This window comes from Perna viridis, chromosome 7 (assembly GCF_037379345.1).
Source record: "Perna viridis isolate PV_CMFRI_1.1 ecotype Kerala chromosome 7, ASM3737934v1, whole genome shotgun sequence".
Taxonomy (NCBI): domain Eukaryota; kingdom Metazoa; phylum Mollusca; class Bivalvia; order Mytilida; family Mytilidae; genus Perna; species Perna viridis.
In genome coordinates, this window is record NC_142451.1 from 20,388,978 (window position 1) to 20,416,175 (window position 27,198).

The 27,198-nt window shown below is 40.2% G+C and overlaps 1 protein-coding gene across 1 annotated transcript in view; it reads left to right on the forward strand.

The window, feature by feature from the left end:
* Positions 1-258: 258 nt before the first annotated feature.
* LOC148611725 (uncharacterized) overlaps positions 259-27,198 on the forward strand; it is a 37,543-nt gene continuing 10,603 nt past the window's right edge. The window contains exons 1-3 of the mRNA XM_088595321.1: positions 259-376; positions 1,189-9,468; positions 9,613-26,951. Of these exons, the coding sequence (XP_088451447.1) occupies positions 274-376; positions 1,189-9,468; positions 9,613-26,951 (25,722 nt within the window). The 5' untranslated portion in view covers positions 259-273. The remainder of the gene's footprint in view (positions 377-1,188; positions 9,469-9,612; positions 26,952-27,198) is intronic.

Genomic DNA, 27,198 nt, shown 5'->3' on the forward strand with positions numbered 1-27,198 from the left:
ATATCAAGAAAATAAGTTTGATATAGAACCAACAACATATATTAATTTACATATTGATATATATATGGTTTGAAATGGTCTCAAAACGTATTTGTGCAATAACAGTTATAAATTAGTTAGGTCTACGACTGATGATGTATTAGATAATTCAACATTAATTCAAAGACCGAATGTTTTATGGTAGTAACGTGCTTTATGTATAACTAGTATTGTTTCTAGTACTTAAAATCATTAGCGTTTATGACTTTTGTAGGGAGGATATACTTCAAATGAATGTTCTCAGTATTAGTGGAGAATACAAATATGCTCTATTCATATTTTGCCTTTATACTATTTTGCATTTCGCAAGATTTTATGAATAGTCGACATGCACTTGGTAAGTACAACTTTTCCCTTAGACTAGACCATGATTTGAATACATTCAAACCAAACAATTAATGAAAAATAAACAAAACAATAATAAATATAAAAAAAAATACATCGTCTAGATTTTGAAAAACAAATGATCATAACCAACTCAATTTTCACCAATCTATAATCAATCTCAAAATTGATATCACTTTCGACATCCGAGATATCATGAATCATGAGACTAAATTTCCATATGCTGAAGCAGCCGTAATATTTCTAGATATGGACACTGATAATTTTGAAAAAAACCAAAGTTGTCGCGATTGTCATAGAGTTTAATTAAAACATTTAGTAAGGCACTCGTTCTGGCTATAACTGAACGATACAGACGAAGTACATCTTTTGATACGATATATTAAACGTCTTTCTTTTCCATGGAAAATTTTGTTATGTCTAGAAGCTAATTAAACAGACAAAAATATGCTGATCCGATTATAAGCGTTGTTTATAACTGGAAAGAAACTTCAGCTTTGCAACATAGCAACATCACACTATAAGACTTATTAAACACCTTCGTCTATTTTGCAATTAGACGTCTGTCGTTGGTGTCCGAAGTAATAGAATACTGTAATAAGTGATAATATAAAAAAAATTTGCGATACATTGTGACAGTTGCTACGTTTAAATACATGTTATAAAAATTACTTTTCTATATTTGATTAAATTAAACATGTCCATACTCTAATATTTATTACTGCTTCTATGACTTTTTACCGTTCCCTTTCATTTTAGATAGCATTATCAATGAAATAAGTAACTGACAAACTTACATTTCAGGCATGACTTCAACAAGTTCATCAACAACTTCAACTACAATACTCATAACATCAATTCCCAAAGAAATTCCTTCGACGATGAATAAAATAGAAGAAGCCCATACAACATCACATTCAACTCAAACTTATATAACATTCAGTACAAAAGAGACAAATACATTATCTAATAGAACTTACGAAATCTCAATTACAAATACCACAGAAACCCCTGCAAAATCAAGTACAAATGTAAAACAATCGAGTTCGAAAAATGAACCACCAACATCAAATAAAACTGAAACGCAAAAAACATCAAGTATCACTTCTGCAACAACAACATCATCTTTAGGAACCGGTAGAACAGAAAAATCTACAATGCCAATTACAACTCAAGAACGCAAAACATGGAGAACCAGAGAAACACCCACAACATCAGACAAAACTTATGAAGCAACCACGTCAAATTCACTTTATAAACCAAAAATATCTTTAACCGCAGAAACACAGACATCAGGAAAACCTGAAACACATACGATGTTAATGACGACAGTGGCACCCGCCAAATCGAGTGCGACAGATTCACCTACAACACCGAGTTTCAACGAATTGACCACAAAAACGGACAGCGCTGAAACACATACAATATCAATTTCGACCGTAGAACCCACCACATCGAGTTCGACAAGTAAGCCAACAGTATCGAGACTCACGCAATCACTTACAGTTACAGGTATGACTGAAACATCAACAGTGTCAATAACGACGGTTCAACCCACAACATCGAGTGCAACAGATTCATATACAACAGCGAGTACCACAAAAGTCACCACTGCAATGAGTAGGACTGAAATACCTGCAATGCCAATTTTGACAGGTGAGTCCACCACATCGACTTTGGAAGAAACACCTGCTTTTTCGAGTATCACAGAATCAACAGCAGAAATAGGTAAACCAACGCTGGCAGTATTAAAAATGACTGTCGAACATAAGACATCGAGTGCGACAGATACGCCTACAACACCGGGTTTTAAGGAATCAACCACAAAAACAAACAGGGCTGAAACATATACAATGTCAATTTCCACCAAAGAACCCTCCACATCGAGTTCAACAAATACACAAACAACATCCAGATCCACAGAATCACCTAGAGCAACAGTTATGACTGACACATCTACAATGTCAATTTCAACTGAAGAACGCATCACATCGAGTTCAAAAGAAACGCTTAAAACATCGAGTACCACAGAATCAACTACAGAAACAGATAAACCAACACTGGCAGCATTAAAATCGACCGTCGAACCCAAGACATCGAGTGCGAAAGATACAACTACACCATCGAGTTTCACAGCATCAACCACTGCAACAGGCAGGACAGAGACACATACACTGCCAATTATAACTGAAGAGCCCAAAACATGGAGAACCAGAGAAACATCTACAACATCAGACAAAACTTACCAACCAACTGCATCAAATTCACCTTTTAAACCAAAAATATCTTTAACCACAGAAACACAGACAGCAGGAAAACCCGAAACACATACGATGTCAATAACGACTGTGGAACCCAAAAAATCAAGTACACCAGATTCAACCACAACATCGAGTATCAAGGAATCAACCGTAAAAATGGGTTGGACTGAAACACAAACAATGTTAATTTCGACTGAAGAAAGCACCACATCTGGTTCAAAAGAAACGTTTGAATCATCGAGTACCACAGATTCTACTACAGAAATAGATAAACCAACACTGGCAGCATTAAAATCGACCGTCGAACCCAAGACATCGATTGCGAAAGATACAACTACACCATCGAGTTTCACAGCATCAACCACTGCAACAGGCAGGACAGAGACACATACACTGCCAATTATAACTGAAGAGCCCAAAACATGGAGAACCAGAGAAACACCCACAATATCAGACAAAACTTACCAACCAACTACATCAATTTCACCTTTTCAACCAAAAATATCTCTAAACACAGAAACACAGACATCAGGAAAATCTGAAAGACACACGATGTCAAAAACGACAGTGGCACACACAAAATCAAGTGCGACAGATTCACCTACAGCACCGGGTTTCCAGAAATCAACCACAAATACGGATAGGACTGAAACACATACAATGTCGAATTCAACCGAAGAACCCACTGCATCGACTTCGACAAATACACCAACAACATCGAGACCCACAGAATCACCTGGAGCAACAGTTATAACTGTAACATCTACAAATTCAATTTCGACTGAAGAACGCACCACATCTGGTTCGAAAGAAACGCTTGCATCATCGAATACCACAGGATCAACAGCAGAAACAGATAAACCAACACTGGCAGTATTAAAAACGACTTTCGATCATAGGACATCGAGTGAGACAGATACATATACGCCATCAAGTTCCTCAGAATCAACCACTACAATAAGCAGGACAGAGAGACATACACTGCAAATTACAACTGAGGAGCCCAAAACATTGAGAACCAGAGAAACATCTACAACATCAGACAAAACTTACCAATCAACTGCATCAAATTCACCTTTTAAACCAAAAATATCTTTAACCACAGAAACACAGACAGCAGGAAAACCCGAAACACATACGATGTCAATAACGACTGTGGAACCCAAAAAATCAAGTACACCAGATTCAACCACAACATCGAGTATCAAGGAATCAACCGTAAAAATGGGTTGGACTGAAACACAAACAATGTTAATTTCGACTGAAGAACGCACCACATCTGGTTCAAAAGAAACGCTTGAATCATTGAGTACCACAGAATCTACTACAGAAACAGCTAAACCAACACTGGCAGCATTAAAAACGACTGTCGAACAAAGGGCATCGAGTGCGGAAGATACATATACGCCATCAAGTTCCTCAGAATCAACCGCTACAATAAGCAGGACAGAGACACATACACTGCCAATAACACCTGAAGAACGCAAAACATTGAGAACCAGACAAACACCCACAACATCAGACAAAATTTACGAAATAACTACGTCAAATTCATCTTATAAACCAAAACTATCTTTAACCGCAGAAACACAGACATCAGGAAAACCTGAAACACATACGATGTTAATGACGACAATGGCACCCGCAAAATCGAGTGCGACAGATTCACCTACAACACCGAGTTTCAAGGAATCAACCATAAAAATGGACAGCGCTGAAACACATACAATATCGATTTTGACTGAACAACCCACGACATCGAGTTCGACAAGTAAACCAACAATATCGAGACCCACAGAATCACTTACAGTTACATGTATGACTGAAACATCAACAATGTCAATAACGACGGTTCAACCCACAACATCGAGTGCAACAGATTCATATACAACAGCGAGTACCACAAAATTCACCACTGCAATGGGTAGGACTGAAATACCTGCAATGCCAATTTTGACAGGTGAGTCCACCACATCGACTTTGGAAGAAACACCTGCTTCTTCGAGTTCCACAGAATCAACAGCAGAAACAGGTAAACCAACACTGGCAGGATTAAAAATGACTGTCGAACATAAGACATCGAGTGCGACAGATACGCCTACAACACCGGGTTTTAAGGAATCAACCACAAAAACGAACAGGGCTGAAACACATACAATGTCAATTTCCACCAAAGAACCCTCCACATCGAGTTCAACAGATACACAAACAACATCCAGATCCACAGAATCACCTAGAGCAACAGTTATGACTGACACATCTACAATGTCAATGTCAACTGAAGAACGCATCACATCGAGTTCAAAAGAAACGCTTAAAACATCGAGTACCACAGAATCTACTACAGAAACAGATAAACCAACACTGGCAGTATTAACAACGACTGTCGAATCCAAGACATCGAGTGCGAAAAATACACCTACACCATCGAGTGCCACAGAATCAAAAACTACAACAGGCAGGACAGAGACACATACACTACAAATTACAACTGAGGAGCCCAAAACATGGAGAACCAGAGAAACATCTACAACATCAGACAAAACTTACCAACCAACTGCATCAAATTCACCTTTTAAACCAAAAATATCTTTAACCACAGAAACACAGACAGCAGGAAAACCCGAAACACATACGATGTCAATAACGACTGTGGAACCCAAAAAATCAAGTACACCAGATTCAACCACAACATCGAGTATCAAGGAATCAACCGTAAAAATGGGTTGGACTGAAACACAAACAATGTTAATTTCGACTGAAGAAAGCACCACATCTGGTTCAAAAGAAACGCTTGAATCATCGAGTACCACAGATTCTACTACAGAAATAGATAAACCAACACTGGCAGCATTAAAATCGACCGTCGAACCCAAGACATCGATTGCGAAAGATACAACTACACCATCGAGTTTCACAGCATCAACCACTGCAACAGGCAGGACAGAGACACATACACTGCCAATTATAACTGAAGAGCCCAAAACATGGAGAACCAGAGAAACACCCACAATATCAGACAAAACTTACCAACCAACTACATCAATTTCACCTTTTCAACCAAAAATATCTCTAAACACAGAAACACAGACATCAGGAAAATCTGAAAGACACACGATGTCAAAAACGACAGTGGCACACACAAAATCAAGTGCGACAGATTCACCTACAGCACCGGGTTTCCAGAAATCAACCACAAATACGGATAGGACTGAAACACATACAATGTCGAATTCAACCGAAGAACCCACTGCATCGACTTCGACAAATACACCAACAACATCGAGACCCACAGAATCACCTGGAGCAACAGTTATAACTGTAACATCTACAAATTCAATTTCGACTGAAGAACGCACCACATCTGGTTCGAAAGAAACGCTTGCATCATCGAATACCACAGGATCAACAGCAGAAACAGATAAACCAACACTGGCAGTATTAAAAACGACTTTCGATCATAGGACATCGAGTGAGACAGATACATATACGCCATCAAGTTCCTCAGAATCAACCACTACAATAAGCAGGACAGAGAGACATACACTGCAAATTACAACTGAGGAGCCCAAAACATTGAGAACCAGAGAAACATCTACAACATCAGACAAAACTTACCAATCAACTGCATCAAATTCACCTTTTAAACCAAAAATATCTTTAACCACAGAAACACAGACAGCAGGAAAACCCGAAACACATACGATGTCAATAACGACTGTGGAACCCAAAAAATCAAGTACACCAGATTCAACCACAACATCGAGTATCAAGGAATCAACCGTAAAAATGGGTTGGACTGAAACACAAACAATGTTAATTTCGACTGAAGAACGCACCACATCTGGTTCAAAAGAAACGCTTGAATCATCGAGTACCACAGAATCTACTACAGAAACAGCTAAACCAACACTGACAGCATTAAAAACGACTGTCGAACATAGGGCATCGAGTGCGAAAGATACATATACGCCATCAAGTTCCTCAGAATCAACCGCTACAATAAGCAGGACAGAGACACATACACTGCCAATAACACCTGAAGAACGCAAAACATTGAGAACCAGACAAACACCCACAACATCAGACAAAATTTACGAAGTAACTACGTCAAATTCATCTTATAAACCAAAACTATCTTTAACCGCAGAAACACAGACATCCGGAAAACCTGAAACACATACGATGTTAATGACGACAGTGGCACCCGCAAAATCGAGTGCGACAGATTCACCTACAACACCGAGTTTCAAGGAATCAACCATAAAAATTGATAGCGCTGAAACACATACAATATCAATTTTGACTGAACAACCCACGACATCGAGTTCGACAAGTAAACCAACAAAATTCACCACTGCAATGGGTAGGACTGAAATACCTGCAATGCCAATTTTGACAGATGAGTCCACCACATCGAGTTTGGAAGAAACACCTGCTTCTTCGAGTACCACAGAATCAACAGCAGAAACAGGTAAACCAACACTGGCAGGATTAAAAATGACTGTCGAACATAAGACATCGAGTGCGACAGATACGCCTACAACACCGGGTTTTAAGGAATCAACCACAAAAACGAACAGGGCTGAAACACATACAATGTCAATTTCCACCAAAGAACCCTCCACATCGAGTTCAACAGATACACAAACAACATCCAGATCCACAGAATCACCTAGAGCAACAGTTATGACTGACACATCTACAATGTCAATGTCGACTGAAGAACGCATCACATCGAGTTCAAAAGAAACGCTTAAAACATCGAGTACCACAGAATCTACTACAGAAACAGATAAACCAACACTGGCAGTATTAACAACGACTGTCGAATCCAAGACATCGAGTGCGAAAAAAACACCTACACCATCGAGTGCCACAGAATCAAGAACTACAACAGGCAGGACAGAGACACATACACTACAAATTACAACTGAGGAGCCCAAAACATGGAGAACCTGGGAAACATCTACAACATCAGACAAAACTTACCAACCAACTGCATCAAATTCACCTTTTAAACCAAAAATATCTTTAACCACAGAAACACAGACAGCAGGAAAACCCGAAACACATACGATGTCAATAACGACTGTGGCACCCAAAAAATCGAGTACACCAGATTCAACCACAACATCGAGTATCAATGAATCAACCGCAAAAATGGGTTGGACTGAAACACAAACAATGTTAATTTCGACTGAAGAAAGCACCACATCTGGTTCAAAAGAAACGCTTGAATCATCGAGTACCACAGATTCTACTACAGAAATAGATAAACCAACACTGGCAGCATTAAAATCGACCGTCGAACCCAAGACATCGAGTGCGAAAGATACAACTACACCATCGAGTTTCACAGCATCAACCACTGCAACAGGCAGGACAGAGACACATACACTGCCAATTATAACTGAAGAGCCCAAAACATGGAGAACCAGAGAAACACCCACAATATCAGACAAAACTTACCAACCAACTACATCAATTTCACCTTTTCAACCAAAAATATCTCTAAACACAGAAACACAGACATCAGGAAAATCTGAAAGACACACGATGTCAAAAACGACAGTGGCACACACAAAATCAAGTGCGACAGATTCACCTACAGCACCGGGTTTCCAGAAATCAACCACAAATACGGATAGGACTGAAACACATACAATGTCGAATTCAACCGAAGAACCCACTGCATCGACTTCGACAAATACACCAACAACATCGAGACCCACAGAATCACCTGGAGCAACAGTTATAACTGTAACATCTACAAATTCAATTTCGACTGAAGAACGCACCACATCTGGTTCGAAAGAAACGCTTGCATCATCGAATACCACAGGATCAACAGCAGAAACAGATAAACCAACACTGGCAGTATTAAAAACGACTTTCGATCATAGGACATCGAGTGAGACAGATACATATACGCCATCAAGTTCCTCAGAATCAACCACTACAATAAGCAGGACAGAGAGACATACACTGCAAATTACAACTGAGGAGCCCAAAACATTGAGAACCAGAGAAACATCTACAACATCAGACAAAATTTACCAATCAACTGCATCAAATTCACCTTTTAAACCAAAAATATCTTTAACCACAGAAACACAGACAGCAGGAAAACCCGAAACACATACGATGTCAATAACGACTGTGGAACCCAAAAAATCAAGTACACCAGATTCAACCACAACATCGAGTATCAAGGAATCAACCGTAAAAATGGGTTGGACTGAAACACAAACAATGTTAATTTCGACTGAAGAACGCACCACATCTGGTTCAAAAGAAACGCTTGAATCATCGAGTACCACAGAATCTACTACAGAAACAGCTAAACCAACACTGGCAGCATTAAAAACGACTGTCGAACATAGGGCATCGAGTGCGGAAGATACATATACGCCATCAAGTTCCTCAGAATCAACCGCTACAATAAGCAGGACAGAGACACATACACTGCCAATAACACCTGAAGAACGCAAAACATTGAGAACCAGACAAACACCCACAACATCAGACAAAATTTACGAAATAACTACGTCAAATTCATCTTATAAACCAAAACTATCTATAACCGCAGAAACACAGACATCAGGAAAACCTGAAACACATACGATGTTAATGACGACAATGGCACCCGCAAAATCGAGTGCGACAGATTCACCTACAACACCGAGTTTCAAGGAATCAACCATAAAAATGGACAGCGCTGAAACACATACAATATCGATTTTGACTGAACAACCCACGACATCGAGTTCGACAAGTAAACCAACAATATCGAGACCCACAGAATCACTTACAGTTACAGGTATGACTGAAACATCAACAATGTCAATAACGACGGTTCAACCCACAACATCGAGTGCAACAGATTCATATACAACAGCGAGTACCACAAAATTCACCACTGCAATGGGTAGGACTGAAATACCTGCAATGCCAATTTTGACAGGTGAGTCCACCACATCGACTTTGGAAGAAACACCTGCTTCTTCGAGTTCCACAGAATCAACAGCAGAAACAGGTAAACCAACACTGGCAGGATTAAAAATGACTGTCGAACATAAGACATCGAGTGCGACAGATACGCCTACAACACCGGGTTTTAAGGAATCAACCACAAAAACGAACAGGGCTGAAACACATACAATGTCAATTTCCACCAAAGAACCCTCCACATCGAGTTCAACAGATACACAAACAACATCCAGATCCACAGAATCACCTAGAGCAACAGTTATGACTGACACATCTACAATGTCAATGTCGACTGAAGAACGCATCACATCGAGTTCAAAAGAAACGCTTAAAACATCGAGTACCACAGAATCAACTACAGAAACAGATAAACCAACACTGGCAGTATTAACAACGACTGTCGAATCCAAGACATCGAGTGCGAAAAATACACCTACACCATCGAGTGCCACAGAATCAAGAACTACAACAGGCAGGACAGAGACACATACACTACAAATTACAACTGAGGAGCCCAAAACATGGAGAACCAGAGAAACATCTACAACATCAGACAAAACTTACCAACCAACTGCATCAAATTCACCTTTTAAACCAAAAATATCTTTAACCACAGAAACACAGACAGCAGGAAAACCCGAAACACATACGATGTCAATAACGACTGTGGAACCCAAAAAATCAAGTACACCAGATTCAACCACAACATCGAGTATCAAGGAATCAACCGTAAAAATGGGTTGGACTGAAACACAAACAATGTTAATTTCGACTGAAGAAAGCACCACATCTGGTTCAAAAGAAACGTTTGAATCATCGAGTACCACAGATTCTACTACAGAAATAGATAAACCAACACTGGCAGCATTAAAATCGACCGTCGAACCCAAGACATCGATTGCGAAAGATACAACTACACCATCGAGTTTCACAGCATCAACCACTGCAACAGGCAGGACAGAGACACATACACTGCCAATTATAACTGAAGAGCCCAAAACATGGAGAACCAGAGAAACACCCACAATATCAGACAAAACTTACCAACCAACTACATCAATTTCACCTTTTCAACCAAAAATATCTCTAAACACAGAAACACAGACATCAGGAAAATCTGAAAGACACACGATGTCAAAAACGACAGTGGCACACACAAAATCAAGTGCGACAGATTCACCTACAGCACCGGGTTTCCAGAAATCAACCACAAATACGGATAGGACTGAAACACATACAATGTCGAATTCAACCGAAGAACCCACTGCATCGACTTCGACAAATACACCAACAACATCGAGACCCACAGAATCACCTGGAGCAACAGTTATAACTGTAACATCTACAAATTCAATTTCGACTGAAGAACGCACCACATCTGGTTCGAAAGAAACGCTTGCATCATCGAATACCACAGGATCAACAGCAGAAACAGATAAACCAACACTGGCAGTATTAAAAACGACTTTCGATCATAGGACATCGAGTGAGACAGATACATATACGCCATCAAGTTCCTCAGAATCAACCACTACAATAAGCAGGACAGAGAGACATACACTGCAAATTACAACTGAGGAGCCCAAAACATTGAGAACCAGAGAAACATCTACAACATCAGACAAAACTTACCAATCAACTGCATCAAATTCACCTTTTAAACCAAAAATATCTTTAACCACAGAAACACAGACAGCAGGAAAACCCGAAACACATACGATGTCAATAACGACTGTGGAACCCAAAAAATCAAGTACACCAGATTCAACCACAACATCGAGTATCAAGGAATCAACCGTAAAAATGGGTTGGACTGAAACACAAACAATGTTAATTTCGACTGAAGAACGCACCACATCTGGTTCAAAAGACACGCTTGAATCATCGAGTACCACAGAATCTACTACAGAAACAGCTAAACCAACACTGGCAGCATTAAAAACGACTGTCGAACATAGGGCATCGAGTGCGAAAGATACATATACGCCATCAAGTTCCTCAGAATCAACCGCTACAATAAGCAGGACAGAGACACATACACTGCCAATAACACCTGAAGAACGCAAAACATTGAGAACCAGACAAACACCCACAACATCAGACAAAATTTACGAAGTAACTACGTCAAATTCATCTTATAAACCAAAACTATCTTTAACCGCAGAAACACAGACATCCGGAAAACCTGAAACACATACGATGTTAATGACGACAGTGGCACCCGCAAAATCGAGTGCGACAGATTCACCTACAACACCGAGTTTCAAGGAATCAACCATAAAAATTGATAGCGCTGAAACACATACAATATCAATTTTGACTGAACAACCCACGACATCGAGTTCGACAAGTAAACCAACAAAATTCACCACTGCAATGGGTAGGACTGAAATACCTGCAATGCCAATTTTGACAGATGAGTCCACCACATCGAGTTTGGAAGAAACACCTGCTTCTTCGAGTACCACAGAATCAACAGCAGAAACAGGTAAACCAACACTGGCAGGATTAAAAATGACTGTCGAACATAAGACATCGAGTGCGACAGATACGCCTACAACACCGGGTTTTAAGGAATCAACCACAAAAACGAACAGGGCTGAAACACATACAATGTCAATTTCCACCAAAGAACCCTCCACATCGAGTTCAACAGATACACAAACAACATCCAGATCCACAGAATCACCTAGAGCAACAGTTATGACTGACACATCTACAATGTCAATGTCGACTGAAGAACGCATCACATCGAGTTCAAAAGAAACGCTTAAAACATCGAGTACCACAGAATCTACTACAGAAACAGATAAACCAACACTGGCAGTATTAACAACGACTGTCGAATCCAAGACATCGAGTGCGAAAAAAACACCTACACCATCGAGTGCCACAGAATCAAGAACTACAACAGGCAGGACAGAGACACATACACTACAAATTACAACTGAGGAGCCCAAAACATGGAGAACCAGAGAAACATCTACAACATCAGACAAAACTTACCAACCAACTGCATCAAATTCACCTTTTAAACCAAAAATATCTTTAACCACAGAAACACAGAAAGCAGGAAAACCCGAAACACATACGATGTCAATAACGACTGTGGAACCCAAAAAATCAAGTACACCAGATTCAACCACAACATCGAGTATCAAGGAATCAACCGTAAAAATGGGTTGGACTGAAACACAAACAATGTTAATTTCGACTGAAGAAAGCACCACATCTGGTTCAAAAGAAACGCTTGAATCATCGAGTACCACAGATTCTACTACAGAAATAGATAAACCAACACTGGCAGCATTAAAATCGACCGTCGAACCCAAGACATCGAGTGCGAAAGATACAACTACACCATCGAGTTTCACAGCATCAACCACTGCAACAGGCAGGACAGAGACACATACACTGCCAATTATAACTGAAGAGCCCAAAACATGGAGAACCAGAGAAACACCCACAATATCAGACAAAACTTACCAACCAACTACATCAATTTCACCTTTTCAACCAAAAATATCTCTAAACACAGAAACACAGACATCAGGAAAATCTGAAAGACACACGATGTCAAAAACGACAGTGGCACACACAAAATCAAGTGCGACAGATTCACCTACAGCACCGGGTTTCCAGAAATCAACCACAAATACGGATAGGACTGAAACACATACAATGTCGAATTCAACCGAAGAACCCACTGCATCGACTTCGACAAATACACCAACAACATCGAGACCCACAGAATCACCTGGAGCAACAGTTATAACTGTAACATCTACAAATTCAATTTCGACTGAAGAACGCACCACATCTGGTTCGAAAGAAACGCTTGCATCATCGAATACCACAGGATCAACAGCAGAAACAGATAAACCAACACTGGCAGTATTAAAAACGACTTTCGATCATAGGACATCGAGTGAGACAGATACATATACGCCATCAAGTTCCTCAGAATCAACCACTACAATAAGCAGGACAGAGAGACATACACTGCAAATTACAACTGAGGAGCCCAAAACATTGAGAACCAGAGAAACATCTACAACATCAGACAAAACTTACCAATCAACTGCATCAAATTCACCTTTTAAACCAAAAATATCTTTAACCACAGAAACACAGACAGCAGGAAAACCCGAAACACATACGATGTCAATAACGACTGTGGAACCCAAAAAATCAAGTACACCAGATTCAACCACAACATCGAGTATCAAGGAATCAACCGTAAAAATGGGTTGGGCTGAAACACAAACAATGTTAATTTCGACTGAAGAACGCACCACATCTGGTTCAAAAGAAACGCTTGAATCATTGAGTACCACAGAATCTACTACAGAAACAGCTAAACCAACACTGGCAGCATTAAAAACGACTGTCGAACATAGGGCATCGAGTGCGGAAGATACATATACGCCATCAAGTTCCTCAGAATCAACCGCTACAATAAGCAGGACAGAGACACATACACTGCCAATAACACCTGAAGAACGCAAAACATTGAGAACCAGACAAACACCCACAACATCAGACAAAATTTACGAAATAACTACGTCAAATTCATCTTATAAACCAAAACTATCTTTAACCGCAGAAACACAGACATCAGGAAAACCTGAAACACATACGATGTTAATGACGACAATGGCACCCGCAAAATCGAGTGCGACAGATTCACCTACAACACCGAGTTTCAAGGAATCAACCATAAAAATGGACAGCGCTGAAACACATACAATATCGATTTTGACTGAACAACCCACGACATCGAGTTCGACAAGTAAACCAACAATATCGAGACCCACAGAATCACTTACAGTTACATGTATGACTGAAACATCAACAATGTCAATAACGACGGTTCAACCCACAACATCGAGTGCAACAGATTCATATACAACAGCGAGTACCACAAAATTCACCACTGCAATGGGTAGGACTGAAATACCTGCAATGCCAATTTTGACAGGTGAGTCCACCACATCGACTTTGGAAGAAACACCTGCTTCTTCGAGTTCCACAGAATCAACAGCAGAAACAGGTAAACCAACACTGGCAGGATTAAAAATGACTGTCGAACATAAGACATCGAGTGCGACAGATACGCCTACAACACCGGGTTTTAAGGAATCAACCACAAAAACGAACAGGGCTGAAACACATACAATGTCAATTTCCACCAAAGAACCCTCCACTTCGAGTTCAACAGATACACAAACAACATCCAGATCCACAGAATCACCTAGAGCAACAGTTATGACTGACACATCTACAATGTCAATGTCAACTGAAGAACGCATCACATCGAGTTCAAAAGAAACGCTTAAAACATCGAGTACCACAGAATCTACTACAGAAACAGATAAACCAACACTGGCAGTATTAACAACGACTGTCGAATCCAAGACATCGAGTGCGAAAAATACACCTACACCATCGAGTGCCACAGAATCAAGAACTACAACAGGCAGGACAGAGACACATACACTACAAATTACAACTGAGGAGCCCAAAACATGGAGAACCAGAGAAACATCTACAACATCAGACAAAACTTACCAACCAACTGCATCAAATTCACCTTTTAAACCAAAAATATCTTTAACCACAGAAACACAGACAGCAGGAAAACCCGAAACACATACGATGTCAATAACGACTGTGGAACCCAAAAAATCAAGTACACCAGATTCAACCACAACATCGAGTATCAAGGAATCAACCGTAAAAATGGGTTGGACTGAAACACAAACAATGTTAATTTCGACTGAAGAAAGCACCACATCTGGTTCAAAAGAAACGCTTGAATCATCGAGTACCACAGATTCTACTACAGAAATAGATAAACCAACACTGGCAGCATTAAAATCGACCGTCGAACCCAAGACATCGAGTGCGAAAGATACAACTACACCATCGAGTTTCACAGCATCAACCACTGCAACAGGCAGGACAGAGACACATACACTGCCAATTATAACTGAAGAGCCCAAAACATGGAGAACCAGAGAAACACCCACAATATCAGACAAAACTTACCAACCAACTACATCAATTTCACCTTTTCAACCAAAAATATCTCTAAACACAGAAACACAGACATCAGGAAAATCTGAAAGACACACGATGTCAAAAACGACAGTGGCACACACAAAATCAAGTGCGACAGATTCACCTACAGCACCGGGTTTCCAGAAATCAACCACAAATACGGATAGGACTGAAACACATACAATGTCGAATTCAACCGAAGAACCCACTGCATCGACTTCGACAAATACACCAACAACATCGAGACCCACAGAATCACCTGGAGCAACAGTTATAACTGTAACATCTACAAATTCAATTTCGACTGAAGAACGCACCACATCTGGTTCGAAAGAAACGCTTGCATCATCGAATACCACAGGATCAACAGCAGAAACAGATAAACCAACACTGGCAGTATTAAAAACGACTTTCGATCATAGGACATCGAGTGAGACAGATACATATACGCCATCAAGTTCCTCAGAATCAACCACTACAATAAGCAGGACAGAGAGACATACACTGCAAATTACAACTGAGGAGCCCAAAACATTGAGAACCAGAGAAACATCTACAACATCAGACAAAACTTACCAATCAACTGCATCAAATTCACCTTTTAAACCAAAAATATCTTTAACCACAGAAACACAGACAGCAGGAAAACCCGAAACACATACGATGTCAATAACGACTGTGGAACCCAAAAAATCAAGTACACCAGATTCAACCACAACATCGAGTATCAAGGAATCAACCGTAAAAATGGGTTGGACTGAAACACAAACAATGTTAATTTCGACTGAAGAACGCACCACATCTGGTTCAAAAGAAACGCTTGAATCATCGAGTACCACAGAATCTACTACAGAAACAGCTAAACCAACACTGGCAGCATTAAAAACGACTGTCGAACATAGGGCATCGAGTGCGAAAGATACATATACGCCATCAAGTTCCTCAGAATCAACCGCTACAATAAGCAGGACAGAGACACATACACTGCCAATAACACCTGAAGAACGCAAAACATTGAGAACCAGACAAACACCCACAACATCAGACAAAATTTACGAAGTAACTACGTCAAATTCATCTTATAAACCAAAACTATCTTTAACCGCAGAAACACAGACATCCGGAAAACCTGAAACACATACGATGTTAATGACGACAGTGGCACCCGCAAAATCGAGTGCGACAGATTCACCTACAACACCGAGTTTCAAGGAATCAACCATAAAAATTGATAGCGCTGAAACACATACAATATCAATTTTGACTGAACAACCCACGACATCGAGTTCGACAAGTAAACCAACAAAATTCACCACTGCAATGGGTAGGACTGAAATACCTGCAATGCCAATTTTGACAGATGAGTCCACCACATCGAGTTTGGAAGAAACACCTGCTTCTTCGAGTACCACAGAATCAACAGCAGAAACAGGTAAACCAACACTGGCAGGATTAAAAATGACTGTCGAACATAAGACATCGAGTGCGACAGATACGCCTACAACACCGGGTTTTAAGGAATCAACCACAAAAACGAACAGGGCTGAAACACATACAATGTCAATTTCCACCAAAGAACCCTCCACATCGAGTTCAACAGATACACAAACAACATCCAGATCCACAGAATCACCTAGAGCAACAGTTATGACTGACACATCTACAATGTCAATGTCGACTGAAGAACGCATCACATCGAGTTCAAAAGAAACGCTTAAAACATCGAGTACCACAGAATCTACTACAGAAACAGATAAACCAACACTGGCAGTATTAACAACGACTGTCGAATCCAAGACATCGAGTGCGAAAAAAACACCTACACCATCGAGTGCCACAGAATCAAGAACTACAACAGGCAGGACAGAGACACATACACTACAAATTACAACTGAGGAGCCCAAAACATGGAGAACCAGAGAAACATCTACAACATCAGACAAAACTTACCAACCAACTGCATCAAATTCACCTTTTAAACCAAAAATATCTTTAACCACAGAAACACAGAAAGCAGGAAAACCCGAAACACATACGATGTCAATAACGACTGTGGAACCCAAAAAATCAAGTACACCAGATTCAACCACAACATCGAGTATCAAGGAATCAACCGTAAAAATGGGTTGGACTGAAACACAAACAATGTTAATTTCGACTGAAGAAAGCACCACATCTGGTTCAAAAGAAACGCTTGAATCATCGAGTACCACAGATTCTACTACAGAAATAGATAAACCAACACTGGCAGCATTAAAATCGACCGTCGAACCCAAGACATCGAGTGCGAAAGATACAACTACACCATCGAGTTTCACAGCATCAACCACTGCAACAGGCAGGACAGAGACACATACACTGCCAATTATAACTGAAGAGCCCAAAACATGGAGAACCAGAGAAACACCCACAATATCAGACAAAACTTACCAACCAACTACATCAATTTCACCTTTTCAACCAAAAATATCTCTAAACACAGAAACACAGACATCAGGAAAATCTGAAAGACACACGATGTCAAAAACGACAGTGGCACACACAAAATCAAGTGCGACAGATTCACCTACAGCACCGGGTTTCCAGAAATCAACCACAAATACGGATAGGACTGAAGCACATACCATGTCGAATTCAACCGAAGAACCCACTGCATCGACTTCGACAAATACACCAACAACATCGAGACCCACAGAATCACCTGGAGCAACAGTTATAACTGTAACATCTACAAATTCAATTTCGACTGAAGAACGCACCACATCTGGTTCGAAAGAAACGCTTGCATCATCGAATACCACAGGATCAACAGCAGAAACAGATAAACCAACACTGGCAGTATTAAAAACGACTTTCGATCATAGGACATCGAGTGAGACAGATACATATACGCCATCAAGTTCCTCAGAATCAACCACTACAATAAGCAGGACAGAGAGACATACACTGCAAATTACAACTGAGGAGCCCAAAACAATGAGAACCAGAGAAACACCTACAACATCAGACAAAACTTACCAATCAACTGCATCAAATTCACCTTTTAAACCAAAAATATCGTTAACCACAGAAACACAGACAGCAGGAAAACCCGAAACACATACGATGTCAATAACGACTGTGGAACCCAAAAAATCAAGTACACCAGATTCAACCACAACATCGAGTATCAAGGAATCAACCGTAAAAATGGGTTGGACTGAAACACAAACAATGTTAATTTCGACTGAAGAACGCACCACATCTGGTTCAAAAGAAACGCTTGAATCATCGAGTACCACAGAATCTACTACAGAAACAGCTAAACCAACACTGGCAGCATTAAAAACGACTGTCGAACATAGGGCATCGAGTGCGAAAGATACATATACGCCATCAAGTTCCTCAGAATCAACCGCTACAATAAGCAGGACAGAGACACATACACTGCCAATAACACCTGAAGAACGCAAAACATTGAGAACCAGACAAACACCCACAACATCAGACAAAATTTACGAAGTAACTACGTCAAATTCATCTTATAAACCAAAACTATCTTTAACCGCAGAAACACAGACATCAGGAAAACCTGAAACACATACGATGTTAATGACGACAGTGGCACCCGCAAAATCGAGTGCGACAGATTCACCTACAACACCGAGTTTCAAGGAATCAACCATAAAAATTGATAGCGCTGAAACACATACAATATCAATTTTGACTGAACAACCCACGACATCGAGTTCGACAAGTAAACCAACAAAATTCACCACTGCAATGGGTAGGACTGAAATACCTGCAATGCCAATTTTGACAGATGAGTCCACCACATCGAGTTTGGAAGAAACACCTGCTTCTTCGAGTACCACAGAATCAACAGCAGAAACAGGTAAACCAACACTGGCAGGATTAAAAATGACTGTCGAACATAAGACATCGAGTGCGACAGATACGCCTACAACACCGGGTTTTAAGGAATCAACCACAAAAACGAACAGGGCTGAAACACATACAATGTCAATTTCCACCAAAGAACCCTCCACATCGAGTTCAACAGATACACAAACAACATCCAGATCCACAGAATCACCTAGAGCAACAGTTATGACTGACACATCTACAATGTCAATGTCGACTGAAGAACGCATCACATCGAGTTCAAAAGAAACGCTTAAAACATCGAGAAACACAGAATCAACTACAGAAACAGATAAACCAACACTGGCAGTATTAACAACGACTGTCGAATCCAAGACATCGAGTGCGAAAAATACACCTACACCATCGAGTGCCACAGAATCAAGAACTACAACAGGCAGGACAGAGACACATACACTACAAATTACAACTGAGGAGCCCAAAACATTGAGAACCAGAGAAACACCTACAACATCAGACAAAACTTACCAATCAACTGCATCAAATTCACCTTTTAAACCAAAAATATCTTTAACCACAGAAACACAGACAGCAGGAAAACCCGAAACACATACGATGTCAATAACGACTGTGGAACCCAAAAAATCAAGTACACCAGATTCAACCACAACATCGAGTATCAAGGAATCAACCGTAAAAATGGGTTGGACTGAAACACAAACAATGTTAATTTCGACTGAAGAACGCACCACATCTGGTTCAAAAGAAACGCTTGAATCATCGAGTACCACAGAATCTACTACAGAAACAGCTAAACCAACACTGGCAGCATTAAAAACGACTGTCGAACATAGGGCATCGAGTGCGAAAGATACATATACGCCATCAAGTTCCTCAGAATCAACCGCTACAATAAGCAGGACAGAGACACATACACTGCCAATAACACCTGAAGAACGCAAAACATTGAGAACCAGACAAACACCCACAACATCAGACAAAATTTACGAAGTAACTACGTCAAATTCATCTTATAAACCAAAACTATCTTTAACCGCAGAAACACAGACATCAGGAAAACCTGAAACACATACGATGTTAATGACGACAGTGGCACCCGCAAAATCGAGTGCGACAGATTCACCTACAACACCGAGTTTCAAGGAATCAACCATAAAAATTGATAGCGCTGAAACACATACAATATCAATTTTGACTGAACAACCCACGACATCGAGTTCGACAAGTAAACCAACAAAATTCACCACTGCAATGGGTAGGACTGAAATACCTGCAATGCCAATTTTGACAGATGAGTCCACCACATCGAGTTTGGAAGAAACACCTGCTTCTTCGAGTACCACAGAATCAACAGCAGAAACAGGTAAACCAACACTGGCAGGATTAAAAATGACTGTCGAACATAAGACATCGAGTGCGACAGATACGCCTACAACACCGGGTTTTAAGGAATCAACCACAAAAACGAACAGGGCTGAAACACATACAATGTCAATTTCCACCAAAGAACCCTCCACATCGAGTTCAACAGATACACAAACAACATCCAGATCCACAGAATCACCTAGAGCAACAGTTATGACTGACACATCTACAATGTCAATGTCGACTGAAGAACGCATCACATCGAGTTCAAAAGAAACGCTTAAAACATCGAGAAACACAGAATCAACTACAGAAACAGATAAACCAACACTGGCAGTATTAACAACGACTGTCGAATCCAAGACATCGAGTGCGAAAAATACACCTACACCATCGAGTGCCACAGAATCAAGAACTACAACAGGCAGGACAGAGACACATACACTACAAATTACAACTGAGGAGCCCAAAACATTGAGAACCAGAGAAACACCTACAACATCAGACAAAACTTACCAATCAACTGCATCAAATTCACCTTTTAAACCAAAAATATCTTTAACCACAGAAACACAGACAGCAGGAAAACCCGAAACACATACGATGTCAATAACGACTGTGGAACCCAAAAAATCAAGTACACCAGATTCAACCACAACATCGAGTATCAAGGAATCAACCGTAAAAATGGGTTGGACTGAAACACAAACAATGTTAATTTCGACTGAAGAACGCACCACATCTGGTTCAAAAGAAACGCTTGAATCATCGAGTACCACAGAATCTACTACAGAAACAGCTAAACCAACACTGGCAGCATTAAAAACGACTGTCGAACATAGGGCATCGAGTGCGGAAGATACATATACGCCATCAAGTTCCTCAGAATCAACCACTACAATAAGCAGGACAGAGACACATACACTGCCAATAACACCTGAAGAACGCAAAACATTGAGAACCAGACAAACACCCACAACATCAGACAAAATTTACGAAATAACTACGTCAAATTCATCTTATAAACCAAAACTATCTTTAACCGCAGAAACACAGACATCAGGAAAACCTGAAACACATACGATGTTAATGACGACAATGGCACCCGCAAAATCGAGTGCGACAGATTCACCTACAACACCGAGTTTCAAGGAATCAACCATAAAAATGGACAGCGCTGAAACACATACAATATCGATTTTGACTGAACAACCCACGACATCGAGTTCGACAAGTAAACCAACAATATCGAGACCCACAGAATCACTTACAGTTACAGGTATGACTGAAACATCAACAATGTCAATAACGACGGTTCAACCCACAACATCGAGTGCAACAGATTCATATACAACAGCGAGTACCACAAAATTCACCACTGCAATGGGTAGGACTGAAATACCTGCAATGCCAATTTTGACAGGTGAGTCCACCACATCGAGTTTGGAAGAAACACCTGCTTCTTCGAGTTCCACAGAATCAACAGCAGAAACAGGTAAACCAACACTGGCAGGATTAAAAATGACTGTCGAACATAAGACATCGAGTGCGACAGATACGCCTACAACACCGGGTTTTAAGGAATCAACCACAAAAACGAACAGGGCTGAAACACATACAATGTCAATTTCCACCAAAGAACCCTCCACATCGAGTTCAACAGATACACAAACAACATCCAGATCCACAGAATCACCTAGAGCAACAGTTATGACTGACACATCTACAATGTCAATGTCGACTGAAGAACGCATCACATCGAGTTCAAAAGAAACGCTTAAAACATCGAGTACCACAGAATCTACTACAGAAACAGATAAACCAACACTGGCAGTATTAAAAATGACTGTCGAACATAAGACATCGAGTGCGACAGATACGCCTACAACACCGGGTTTTAAGGAATCAACCACAAAAACAAACAGGGCTGAAACATATACAATGTCAATTTCCACCAAAGAACCCTCCACATCGAGTTCAACAAATACACAAACAACATCCAGATCCACAGAATCACCTAGAGCAACAGTTATGACTGACACATCTACAATGTCAATTTCAACTGAAGAACGCATCACATCGAGTTCAAAAGAAACGCTTAAAACATCGAGAAACACAGAATCAACTACAGAAACAGATAAACCATCACTGGCAATATTAACAACGACTGTCGAATCCAAGACATCGAGTGCGAAAAATACACCAACACCATCGAGTGCCACAGAATCAAGAACTACAACAGGCAGGACAGAGAGACATACACTGCAAATTACAACTGAGGAGCCCAAAACATGGAGAACCTGGGAAACACCTACAACATCAGACAAAACTTACCAAGCAAGTGCATCAAATTCACCTTTTAAACCAAAAATATCTTTAACCACAGAAACACAGACAGCAGGAAAACCCGAAACACATACGATGTCAATAACGACTGTGGAACCCAAAAAATCAAGTACACCAGATTCAACCACAACATCGAGTATCAAGGAATCAACCGCAAAAATGGGTTGGACTGAAACACAAACAATGTTAATTTCGACTGAAGAAAGCACCACATCTGGTTCAAAAGAAACGCTTGAATCATCGAGTACCACAGATTCTACTACAGAAATAGATAAACCAACACTGGCAGTATTAAAATCGACCGTCGAACCCAAGACATCGAGTGCGAAAGATGCAACTACACCATCGAGTTTCACAGCATCAACCACTGCAACAGGCAGGACAGAGACACATACACTGCCAATTATAACTGAAGAGCCCAAAACATGGAGAACCAGAGAAACACCCACAATATCAGACAAAACTTACCAACCAACTACATCAATTTCACCTTTTCAACCAAAAATATCTCTAAACACAGAAACACAGACATCAGGAAAATCTGAAAGACACACGATGTCAAAAACGACAGTGGCACACACAAAATCAAGTGCGACAGATTCACCTACAGCACCGGGTTTCCAGAAATCAACCACAAATACGGATAGGACTGAAACACATACAATGTCGAATTCAACCGAAGAACCCACTGCATCGACTTCGACAAATACACCAACAACATCGAGACCCACAGAATCACCTGGAGCAACAGTTATAACTGTAACATCTACAAATTCAATTTCGACTGAAGAACGCACCACATCTGGTTCGAAAGAAACGCTTGCATCATCGAATACCACAGGATCAACAGCAGAAACAGATAAACCAACACTGGCAGTATTAAAAACGACTTTCGATCATAGGACATCGAGTGAGACAGATACATATACGCCATCAAGTTCCTCAGAATCAACCACTACAATAAGCAGGACAGAGAGACATACACTGCAAATTACAACTGAGGAGCCCAAAACAATGAGAACCAGAGAAACACCTACAACATCAAACAAAACTTACCAACCAACTGCATCAAATTCACTTTTTAAACCAAAAATATCTTTAACCACAGAAACACAGACAGCAGGAAAACCCGAAACACATACGATGTCAATAACGACTGTGGAACCCAAAAAATCAAGTACACCAGATTCAACCACAACATCGAGTATCAAGGAATCAACCGTAAAAATGGGTTGGACTGAAACACAAACAATGTTAATTTCGACTGAAGAACGCACCACATCTGGTTCAAAAGAAACGCTTGAATCATCGAGTACCACAGAATCTACTACAGAAACAGATAAACCAACACTGGCAGCATTAAAAACGACTGTCGAACATAGGGCATCGAGTGCGGAAGATACATATACGCCATCAAGTTCCTCAGAATCAACCACTACAATAAGCAGGACAGAGACACATACACTGCCAATAACACCTGAAGAACGCAAAACATTGAGAACCAGACAAACACCCACAACATCAGACAAAATTTACGAAGTAACTACGTCAAATTCATCTTATAAACCAAAACTATCTTTAACCGCAGAAACACAGACATCAGGAAAACCTGAAACACATACGATGTTAATGACGACAGTGGCACCCGCAAAATCAAGTGCGACAGATTCACCTACAACACCGAGTTTCAAGGAATCAACCATAAAAACGGATAGCGCTGAAACACATACAATATCAATTTTGACTGAACAACCCACGACATCGAGTTCGACAAGTAAACCAACAACATCGAGACCCACAGAATCACTTACAGTTACAGGTATGACTGAAACATCAACAATGTCAATAACGACGGTTCAACCCACAACATCGAGTGCAACAGATTCATATACAACAGCGAGTACCACAAAATTCACCACTGCAATGGGTAGGACTGAAATACCTGCAATGCCAATTTTGACAGGTGAGTCCACCACATCGAGTTTGGAAGAAACACCTGCTTCTTCGAGTACCACAAAATCAACAGCAGAAACAGGTAAACCAACACTGGCAGGATTAAAAATGACTGTCGAACATAAGACATCGAGTGCGACAGATACGCCTACAACACCGGGTTTTAAGGAATCAACCACAAAAACGAACAGGGCTGAAACACATACAATGTCAATTTCCACCAAAGAACCCTCCACTTCGAGTTCAACAGTTAAACAAACAACATCCAGAACCACAGAATCACCTAGAGCAACAGTTATGACTGACACATCTACAATGTCAATTTCGACTGAAGAACGCATCACATCGAGTTCAAAAGAAACGCTTAAAACATCGAGTACCACAGAATCAACTACAGAAACAGATAAAACAACGCTGGCAGTATTAACAACGACTGTCGAATCCAAGACATCGAGTGCGAAAAATACACCTACACCATCGAGTGCCACAGAATCAAGAACTACAACAGGCAGGACAGAGACACATACACTGCAAATTACAACTGAGGAGCCCAAAACATGGAGAACCAGAGAAACACCTACAACATCAGATAAAAATTACCAATCAACTGCATCAAATTCACCTTTTAAACCAAAAATATCTTTAACCACAGAAACACAGACAGCAGGAAAACCCGAAACACATACGATGTCAATAACGACTGTGGAAACCAAAACATCAAGTACACCAGATTCAACCACAACATCGAGTATCAAGGAATCAACCGTAAAAATGGGTTGGACTGAAATACAAACAATGTTAATTTCGACTGAAGAATGCACCACATCTGGTTCAAAAGAAACGCTTAAATCATCGAGTACCACAGAATCTACTACAGAAATAGATAAACCAACACTGGCAGCATTAAAATCGACTGTCGAACCCACGACATCGAGCGCGAAAGGTACACCTTCACCATCGAGTTCCACAGAATCAACCACTACAACTGGCAGGACAGAGACACGTACACTGCAAATTACAACTGAAGAGCCCAAAACATGGAGAACTAGAGAAACACCTACAACGTCAGACAAAACTTACCAAGCAACTGCATCAAGTTCACCTTTTAAACCAAAAATATCTTTAAACAGAGAAACACAGACATCAGGAAAATCTGAAAGACACACGATGTCAATAACGACTGTGGCACACACAAAATCGAGTGCGACAGATTCACCTACAACACCGGGTTTCCAGAAATCAACCATAAAAACGGATAGGGCTGAAACACATACAATGTCGAATTCGACCGAAAAACCCACTACATCGACTACGACAAATATACCAACAATATCGAGACCCACAGAATCACCTGGAGCAACAGTTATAACTGAAACATCTACAATGTCAATTTCGACTGAAGAACGCACCCCATCGATTTCGACAGTTATATCTAAAGCTTCGATACCCCCAGAATCACCTACAGCAACAGATATAACTGAGACATCTACAGTGTCAATAACGAACGTTGAACTCACAACATCGAGTGCAACAAACGGAACAGAAACATCTTCACTCTCAATTACAACTGAAGAACGCAAAATATCAAGGACGGTTCAGAAGTATTCAGTTACTATGGTAATTCAATACAGAGTCAATTTCAGTTTGGAATACACTAATAGTACTGAATATCAACGACTTTTCAACTTCACTTACGACGCTGTAAGTATTGCTAAACGCTGATAGAGAAATATAATATTTAATGATTCTTATGATTTAGTTTTCCTCTCATTTTTGTCCTACGTTAGGAAACTTTGAAATAAAATTGACAATCAAAAGAAATGTATTTGAGAAAAAAACCGTGTCAATAGGTATCAATGCCTTATACCAAACAAGAGGGAACTCAGAGGAAAAACAAGCTGCACGAGCTCCACTAAGTTAGTATGACTTTACATTGGAATTATCTACT